Source organism: Cuculus canorus, chromosome 5, assembly GCF_017976375.1.
Source record: "Cuculus canorus isolate bCucCan1 chromosome 5, bCucCan1.pri, whole genome shotgun sequence".
Taxonomy (NCBI): Eukaryota; Metazoa; Chordata; class Aves; order Cuculiformes; family Cuculidae; genus Cuculus; species Cuculus canorus.
In genome coordinates, this window is record NC_071405.1 from 51,035,665 (window position 1) to 51,044,131 (window position 8,467).

An 8,467-nucleotide genomic window follows, 5' to 3' on the forward strand; every position below is an offset into this window, starting at 1 on the left:
GCTGTGATGGCAACAACTATTAAATATGATGGTTCATGGAGCAGGGCTGCTGTGCTGTTTCTGTCCCATTGCAGGGTGGTTGGGCCCTGGTTCTCTCCTTCGAGACCCCAAGAGGAGTCAGAGCGTCTCAGGTTTCATCTGAGAGCCTCAGTTGCAATCCCTGGAGGCCAGAGACCATTGTATGACAATTACAAGAGAACTCTGGAGGCTACTTGCTCCAGTCCCCACCCAAAAGCAGGGCCTACCCTTATTCCCAGCCCCGTTCTTACACCTCTCCACTTACCCTGCAGCAGCAGAGGGCAGGCAGGGAGGAGATCCTAGAGGCTGGGCTGCGGTGGGCACAGGGGCATGCTGGCTCACAGGTGGGCATCATCAAAGTACTCCAGCAAGTCAAGCTCATCACGTTTGCTTTTGCCAGCTCTGTGCAGCCCTGCTGGCTGCTTCTGGACCTTTGGGGTCCTGATGTGAGGCTGCTTGGGTTTGATCCCATAATCTGCAGGTAAACCAGAGAGGCTGGGCTCAGCCCTGAGGCTGCTTGTGGGGCTGGGGTCAACCACCCACCTTGAGGGATGAGGGCATGTTAAGGGAGGTCAGAGGGGTAAGGAGAGCACTGTACCATCCACCAGGCCAAAGTGCTCCTGTGGAAGCTCCAGAGGAGCAGAGAAGTCCTCAGGGACTGAGTAGCTGGCCCTGTGGAAGATAAACAGAGGCAGGAGTGAGCCCAGACCCTACAGTGTTCACCTCATGCTGGCACAAGAGCTCCTATGCACTGCTTGTCTTCACCCAGACTGGCCAGTTCATGAGGGCTTGGTGCCACAACTGCCAGCCCATGTCCAGGCCAGGATCCATAGGGTGCCTCTGCAGGTGCTAGGGCAGAGAGAAGGAGGGGAGGAAGCACCATCACCTCTTATGCAGGGGTCGTGGGAGGGCAGACCCTAGCAGCAGGGTGAGCAGCAGCAGCCAGCACCTCATGGTGCAGCCTGATGCCAGCTCCGCGAGGTCACAGAGGAGGCACCTTGGTGACCCTGGGACACCAGCTGGCTTGGAAAGAATGCAGGCCCCTGCCCAGGTGCTGCTGTCTGTGCCCCCCCAGGACTGAAGTTTCTGGTCCTGGACTGCCCAGTCCTGCCTAGGACACGCCAGTTGCTCACAGCCCTCCCTGCCCTAGTGCACATCTCTCCATGCAGCCACAGCCCCAGGGCTGCTTCACTGTCCCTTAGCACCACCCTTTGCCTCCCTCTCAACACCTCCAAAAGCAAGCCCCTTCATCTCAGTACCTCCCTGTCCCCAGGAGTGAACCCCATCAACACTTCCCAGGCTTTGTGCTCTTCAGCATCTTCCTCTGCAGGAAGCCCAAAGGGAGCACAGGCCCTTGCTCACAGTTTTTCCATGCTGCTGCATTACAGGGCGGCACTGCCAGTTGAGGTGGCAAGACCCCACACACTGCCAAAGCCCTGCGGTCCCCAACAGCAGCGGCCCAGTAGGGGGGGGAAGGGGTGTACGAGGGTACATCCCCTGTTTCAGTCTGGTGCCAAGGCAAGAAGGCTGCAACTCCAGAGCCTCTCAAGTATGGTTCATGTAGGAGCGCTCCTGTCACCCACCTGAGGCCGATGCACCTGGCAGTTTCCAGATCCCAAGCTCTGCACAGGGCTGGCAGCTGTCAGTGGGGAAATTCAGTGCCACAAGCTGGCTACCCCTTTGTGCTGGCCGAGGGAGCCTCCACAGCAGCTCACCCAGCAGACTGGTGTATTAACTGTCCACCAGTTAGCACAGCAGCTACAAAAAGATGGCCACAGCTGTCCAGGCCCCTCCTGGTCTTTTATTAAGTGTAGCACAGCAGTATTTGCTGAATTAACATCTTAATTTCTCCTCTGCCCTTGGCCAAGCCCTCAAGCACTGGCTTGCAGCTGTTCTGCAAATGCTTTTAGCACACATTGGGTGCTAGGAAAGCATCCTGCAAACAGCAGCTCTTCATCCCCCATGAGAAACCCAGGAAACAGGACTGAACCAGGCACCTGGAGTTATGCATGCTACAGCCATCAGCTGAGCAATGTGCGGGGCCCTGCTGGACACAGGCCAGAGCAAAAGGCTTCTAAGGGACAGAGTATCCCAGGGTAGAAAACTGCAAAAGCTGCTATTTCTGACAGAGACAGGCTGGCAACCAGATGTGAAGGGACCCTATGCACACAGAAGAGATTTCCATTCAGTCAGTTTATTTGACAGACAAGCCCGATCCAAGCAGATTGGCCAGGCACGGCCAACACAAGCAGGATGGAAATCAAACTCAGTGCCATGAGGTGGGAGACAATGCTCTCCAAAAAACACTGTTGCCTGGCTTTATTATAGTGCAGCCATACAAAAAGAGACAAATCAAGTGTGTAAAAAAAAAAAAAAAAAAAAAAAAGGTTGTCCCATTACCATTGCTGCATTGCTGCAGCTACAGAACAGTCCAGAGAAAGAGGTGGGCAGGGTCTCTCCGCACATGTAGTGTCCACCATTCACAGTTAGAGCTGTTAAAATAATTACATACACCCCCCCTCCCAACTCCACAGAACAGGAGCTTCTCACTGATAGTTTAACTGAAAATTAGAAATTATCACCACCCCTCCCCTAGCCAGCTTGCCCTCCTGAGTAATGTCCAGCTTTGTTCTTGGAGAATAATCATCTTCTCATCAGCCCCAATTATAGAAATAGATTTTCTGCCAAGCAGGCAAGTAATCCATCAGTGGCCCTGAAATAAGAGAACAGAGGGATCACACATGTAGCAAGGCAAGAACTTCAAAGTGTATGCATACGGGGCAGATTCCCCCCTTCTTGTTATGATATCCAACAATCCCAAATCTCCAATTATACAACTCAAGTGAACCCAGGAATAGAATGGTTACTTTTGCCAAGGTGGAAGGCAACTTTAGTATGTAGTGCCAGAGATAGAGCAGGACCAAGTGGGCTGTGAAATGTGGTCAGCACAGCCACGGTGAGGGTCACCACTCCCTCCGAGCTGGCATCCCCAAGCTCCGGTGGGAAAGGGAGTCTACAATGCACAAGGGGAAAACCCACATGCAGCAAGTCAGGAGGGCATGGCTGTGGCACAGAAAAGAGGGAGACAACTCAGCGATAATGAGCAGGCGCAGACACAGAAACAACTGCTGTAGAGCAAAAATGCTTAAGTAGCACATGGCTTAATGCAGGCTGCAAAGCCTCTCCAAAATCATTAACTAGAGGAAGCTGCTCCTCAGCTAGCCAGCTTTGTGACCTCCCCCAAGAAAGGACAGTCCCATGATACCAGGCTAATCTAACACCATATCATTGCCAGTCAAGGCTTCACATCAGCAGGGGAGAAGAGGAGGTGAAATTCTGGCCCATAATAAAGGGATCCTCTGATGAAGGACTAGAAGACAAACCTGGTTCATCCCTTTGGTTTACAATCAGACCCTGGCTGAGTCAATACCTCTAGGCAACTGTTTACACCTCATGTCTGCATTGCAGGCTAGGGATCAAGGAAGAGTTCAAAAACAGGGGCTGTAAAGCAGGGCTCCGGTGCACCAGCTGAGGTGCAGAAAGGGAGCCCAGAAGAACACCCCTAGATGGCAGAGACCAGGCTCTGCAGCTTGGGAGGGCACAGGGAAGTTTATGACTGTGGTTGAGCACAAGTCCCTAATAGCCAGGAAGCAATTCATCCTTTCCTGTTCCAGTTTAAAAACAATACAAGCATCAATAATGGGTGCACCAATGTTAACCATTCTAGCGACTTCCTAATTCCTTCCTAAAGTTGGAAACAGATTGACAAACATTCTGCCCAGCTCCCCTGATATTTCTCCATCCAACAGAAAGTGGGATGTAGCAGTGTGGCCCACTTACGTGTGACATAGCCAACTCCAGGCACGTAATCGGCCAACAAGCGCAGAAGGAAGAGGATCCTGCCCCTAGGAAGGGAGAGAGTATGAGTGAGTCCAACAGACACCTCCTGCCCCAGCTGTTGAATGCACAAACAGCAATGGCAGCTTTTAGGCAAGGGCTCAGATCAACCTGGTCACAGGCACCCAGACCTCTTCAGATCTACTCACCCAGTCCCCTGAGGGTATTTCTGTTAAGAGGGAAATTTTCAGCAAAAGCCCAGCAGGGGCCCCTTACTCTGAATATCGGTCATAGAAAGGAGATCTCAGCAGGTAGTACAGCAGTAGGATGGTTCGTCGTCTCAGTTCCGCTCGCTCTCGCCGGTTCAGGTCCTTCAGATCACTCAGCAGGCTCAGACTAAAAGGAGAAGGTCAGAGACCTAACTCACAGCAACAGCAGCCAGCAGGGAAAAGTGGGTTTCTAAATGCCCTCCCTTCTCAGCTTCAGGCACAGCAAGCTGCACCAGCTCAGAACAAAGCACACTGTAAGTGTTGCAGAAGATACCTAAATGCGTCAACCTCCGAGCTAAAGACCAGGCCCAGTCCCATGCATACTTCTGTCAGTAGGGCCCACTCTAGATTGGGGAGCAAGGGGCAGTGCAATGCTCAGCCACCACCAACCTCAAGCATGAACAAAGACTCTTCATCAGACTGACCTTGAGATGTCCAGTACTGCTGAGAGGAGCCAGGGTTTCCACGATCTCTGGCCCCACAATCCTAAACTCAATACTAGGAACACACAGTCAAGGAACGGAAAGAACCAGAAATGCTCAACTAGAGGCATGCAGACATGTGATTCTGGGGTTGCCTGCAAAGCTCAGCTGAGCCCAAGAGAATACACTCTAAGGCAGTGCTGCAGAGTGCAGCAGGGCAGGAGGACTTGTGCCCACAACTCCAGTGGCCAAGCGAAAGGAGAAGTCCCAAGGCCCCTGCCTAAGCAGAAGTGTGGCAGGGAGCAAGAAGCTTGGCATGGCACTGCGCTGCACCAGAGCCAAGCCCATAGCACCCTCTGCAGGATACAGTGGAGCAGAGGGCGGGTAATATAAATGGATTCTGCCACGGTTTCTTGGAGACCCAGAGGTGTGGGAGGCTGGTTCATCTCTTCTGCTCTTCGGCTTTGCGACTCCTCCCTCTGCTGGGGGGACCCCCAGTGCCGGGACTGCAGCGATGGGGCTGAAACCACCAGTTCAGGTCACTAACACAAATAAAACCCTTCTACCACACTTCCCCCCCCACTGCTTTCAGCACCACGAAGGTGTCAAACAGGAAGGCTTGAAGAGCAGCATACACAGCAACTGCTGTGGCTGACCAGCACCCTCAGAGCTTGCCTCTAGAGGAAACAGAGCAAGGAGAGGTACTCGTGAGTTGTATGCTCCTCAAAGCATAACCACACTGAAGGATTACCTCGACTGCACAGCTCACTTGGGAGAAAACAATTTAAGTGCTAGTTTTGCAGCACATGCTTGAACCCCCATTGCTTTGGTATCCTTCCACCCACAGCAGCTGGCGGCAGCATATGTCCTATACAAGGTTCTGCTCTTTACTGCCCACACCCAGGTCATACACAAAGGGCACAGGGCAGGAACAGCTCAGGCAAGGACAAAATGGGCTCAGCCACTCACTGCTCTGGAGAGAGCGCACAACACGGCTAGAACGCTTGCCAACATAGGTCTGATCCTTCCCTGAGGAGTTGTCTTCCATGTCTGCAAGAAAAAACAGCCACAGGAGTCAGGCTCCAAAGGAACACACTTCACTCCAGAGCTGGCAGCACCCTTCCTATATTGCCATCAAGAAGACCTGACTGAATGCAATCCAGTGCAAACCAGACGACCCTGAAGTGGCCAACACTATGCAAAGGGTGAAAAGGTGAATCTGCCTGACATCGCCCAGATCTAGCATCTTTTTTCCCTCACATTCAGATCAGGTGAAACAGAGCTTGACTCACAGTTCAGCCTGTGGTTTCAGGCTTAGACCCCTCCACCCTCCTTCCAGACTGCAGGACAACACTGCCACTAAGCTAACCTGTGCTCTGCAGGAGCTGGAAAGTGCAGCACAGCTTGGCTTTGCACACTGAAGCCTTACAGCGCCCTGTGACACCCAACCCACCGTTCTGATCAGTAATTCCTAGCAGGACAAGACATGTGGCCCAGGGAGGTGCTAAGCCATGTTGACAAAGACCGTGGGCTCACCTTGGGGGTGGAGAGGCTGCTGCTGCTCCCTGTTTAGTGGCACGATGGGAGGAGATGTCTGGATGCCAGCTTTGTACCACAGAAGTAGCAGGAGACGAAGGAGGGCTCTGCGGGCAGACAGATGGAAGCCTTCAATACCAGGTGATAGAGCTAGGTTCCTTTTGCATTAGAAAGGTGGCTTGCACAGAAGAGAGGAAGGCAGGCCTGCTCAGGGCAACCAGCAAAGTGAGATGGGCAAGTGTCCCCTTCTGTGACACAGTAGGGAGCGTACTGTGAGGCTTCTAATTGCCCCAACCTCAGAAATGAGCAGCTCAGTTCTACTCAGGCTTTTTCCTGGGGTACGGCCAAGCCCCCTCCAGATCCCCTTTCCAAGCACAGGCAGTTCCCTCCCATCCACCCATGGCACTTACTTCGCCAGTTGGATGATGACAATGATGGTCCACCGTCCCATCTCCCCCCACACCCTGGCTGTCCCCATCTCTGCAAAGACCTCCACGCATTCTAGCACGCTCAGCCAGGTCAGCAGCTTCTGCTGGGGCACTGACTGCAAAACACAGAAGGAAGAAGGGGAATAGGATGGAGGTTCTGCTTGAGAGTTAAACCAGGCAGAAGCACAGCTGAGTCTGGTGATACTCTCAAAAATAAGCACCAGATAGCCTTAGAAGTCACAGTCCGAGAAACAAAAAGTGGTACTTCCACTGCAGCGAGAGTCTACACACAAGCTCACTTCTCTACCTCCATGCAGAGGCAGACCAAGACATCACAGTATCACAGAGAGCTGCTACCCCAGAATCAGGGAGAATATTTCAGCTGTATCTTGGATTGCCTTCTACCCAACTGACACAGCAGGACAGTCTCTGAGGTCATGGCCCGGGCCTGAACTCCACAGCAAAACTCTCTCCTCCTCCCTGTCCCAGAGACAGGATTCACAACGAACCTCTGCCCTGCTTACAGTTGATGAGGGAGTACGCTTGGAGTAGAGGGAAGGTGACCCAGAGCCACAACAGAACAAATACCTGCTGAACACAGCACCAGTCTAGATCCCAGGCACGAACACCAAGACAGCAGGTTCTTTTCCTGCCTCGGTCCCTGCACCCCACATGGGAGCTTCCTGGTGCTGTCAACCACAGGAAATGCATCAATCATTCAATCAACCCATTGAAATGCATCAATAAAGACAATATAGCCGAAATTCACTTCAGCCTTTAACAACCAGTGATGCAAGCATTCCATGTTCCTGTTCACTACACACCTGAAGCTCCAGGCAAAGAGCTGCCAACACGCAAACCCACACAGCAGGCAGGCTTGCAACAGAAGAGGCCTGTCTGGAAGAAAACACCCTCCTCCTCGTTCCCAAGGGTCTAACAACTGCTGGGAACCAGCCTGGGGCTCTTGCAAGACAGACACAGAAACAAGATGCTTATGATTGTTTTGCTCAATACCACATGCAAAGGAATAGTCTGAGGGATGGAATCAGAGCTTCAGTGCTCTTGAAACCGCGAAGGTTATTTGGCAACACCTTTGCCTATCTCAGATTCTGATCTTGTCAAAAAAAAAAAAGAAGTGGAGCTCCTGGTGCAAGTCAGGGCCTGTTTCTGAGGCCCAGGGAGCGCTCTGGCCACTCTTCCAAGCCAAGAGCTACGGGGCAGGACCGCGGTTTACCTGCATTCAGAGATGGCCTCTGCATACCTGACAGCAAAGACCTGTTAGTTTCTAAAAACGCTCCCCAAAAGCTTCTACGAGAAAAAAAACAAACCACCATCTACCCCAAATCTTCCTCTCTCAAGCTCTGGCCTTACCACAGGCAGGCTTCTCTGCAGCTCCTTCCGGAGAATCCAGTCGTTTAGCAGCACGAGGAGGTTAGAGGCAGAGTACACTGGGGGAGGAGAACGAGAGCAACGCCGTGAGGGGGCGGAGGGAGAGCAAACCGGGCCGGGGCTGCCGCCCCTTCCCCGGGGAGGAAAGGGAGACGCGGGGGCGGCCCCTACCCAGCTCCGACAGCGCGTGCGAGTCTGAGAAGCGACCTGCGAAGGGAGGAGAGAGGCTACCAGCGGCGCTCAGCGCGGAGGGAGGCCCCGGCGCCCGCCGCTCCCGCCGCGCCCGCACCTGGCAGCAGGTAGGAGAGGCCCCGCACCGTGCCCTCCAGCTGCGCCGTGGCGGCCGGGTGCCGCCGCACGTACTCCTCGTACCGCTGGCACAGCAGCCGCAGCCGCGCCGCCGGACCGGCACCGCGGGACACGGCCCGGGACCCCACCGCCGCCGCCATGGCTCCCGCGACGCACGCTTCCGGGAACCACCCCCCGCCCCGCCCAGTCCCGCGCGCCCCGCCTCTGCCCCGCCCTGCGCGCCCCGCCCCTGCCCCGCCCTGCGCGTCCCGCCCCGCGC

The 8,467-nt window shown here is 54.1% G+C and overlaps 2 protein-coding genes across 4 annotated transcripts; both read right to left on the reverse strand.

Moving 5' to 3' along the window:
- Positions 1 to 37: 37 nt before the first annotated feature.
- FREY1 (Frey regulator of sperm-oocyte fusion 1) lies at positions 38 to 2,393 on the reverse strand. 3 transcript variants are annotated; one of them, XR_008450147.1, is made up of 4 exons: positions 2,016 to 2,393; positions 617 to 690; positions 284 to 493; positions 38 to 160 (listed from the first exon to the last, which is right to left on the reverse strand). XR_008450147.1 is itself a non-coding variant. In XM_054068588.1 (3 exons), the coding sequence occupies exons 1-3, from the start codon at positions 2,027 to 2,029 to the stop codon at positions 357 to 359; spliced, it is 225 nt and encodes a 74-aa protein (XP_053924563.1). In that variant the 5' UTR covers positions 2,030 to 2,393; the 3' UTR covers positions 175 to 356. The 3 variants fall into 3 exon arrangements, 2 of the variants coding, with proteins under 2 accessions (XP_053924563.1, XP_053924564.1); XM_054068588.1 differs by lacking the exon at positions 38 to 160 and having other exon boundaries at positions 175 to 493; XM_054068589.1 differs by lacking the exon at positions 38 to 160 and having other exon boundaries at positions 175 to 493; positions 905 to 2,393.
- Positions 2,394 to 2,432: 39 nt separating this feature from the next.
- On the reverse strand, positions 2,433 to 8,386 carry PEX16 (peroxisomal biogenesis factor 16). The gene is made up of 11 exons (XM_054068856.1): positions 8,189 to 8,386; positions 8,071 to 8,106; positions 7,882 to 7,958; positions 6,493 to 6,626; positions 6,083 to 6,189; positions 5,516 to 5,596; positions 4,914 to 5,066; positions 4,550 to 4,622; positions 4,132 to 4,251; positions 3,859 to 3,923; positions 2,433 to 2,731 (listed from the first exon to the last, which is right to left on the reverse strand). Exons 1-11 carry the CDS (start codon positions 8,346 to 8,348, stop codon positions 2,673 to 2,675), a joined length of 1,065 nt encoding a protein of 354 aa, XP_053924831.1. The 5' UTR covers positions 8,349 to 8,386; the 3' UTR covers positions 2,433 to 2,672.
- Positions 8,387 to 8,467: the final 81 nt, after the last annotated feature.

What these genes read in the sequence shown, in the direction of transcription:
- FREY1 (XM_054068589.1), bottom strand. Translation starts at nt 972, where the DNA reads ATGAGGTGCTGGCTGCTGCTGCTCACCCTGCTGCTAGGGTCTGCCCTC. An exon ending in CCACGACCCCTGCATAAGAG is followed by an intron (nt 691 to 904) that starts GTGATGGTGCTT and finishes TATCTTCCACAG; the next exon opens with GGCCAGCTACTCAGTCCCTG. An exon ending in GCACTTTGGCCTGGTGGATG is followed by an intron (nt 494 to 616) that starts GTACAGTGCTCT and finishes GTTTACCTGCAG; the next exon opens with ATTATGGGATCAAACCCAAG.
- PEX16 (XM_054068856.1), bottom strand. Translation starts at nt 8,348, where the DNA reads ATGGCGGCGGCGGTGGGGTCCCGGGCCGTGTCCCGCGGTGCCGGTCCG. An exon ending in CCTCTCCTACCTGCTGCCAG is followed by an intron (nt 8,107 to 8,188) that starts GTGCGGGCGCGG and finishes CTCCCTTCGCAG; the next exon opens with GTCGCTTCTCAGACTCGCAC. An exon ending in TGCAGAGAAGCCTGCCTGTG is followed by an intron (nt 6,627 to 7,881) that starts GTAAGGCCAGAG and finishes TGTGTTTTGCAG; the next exon opens with TCAGTGCCCCAGCAGAAGCT.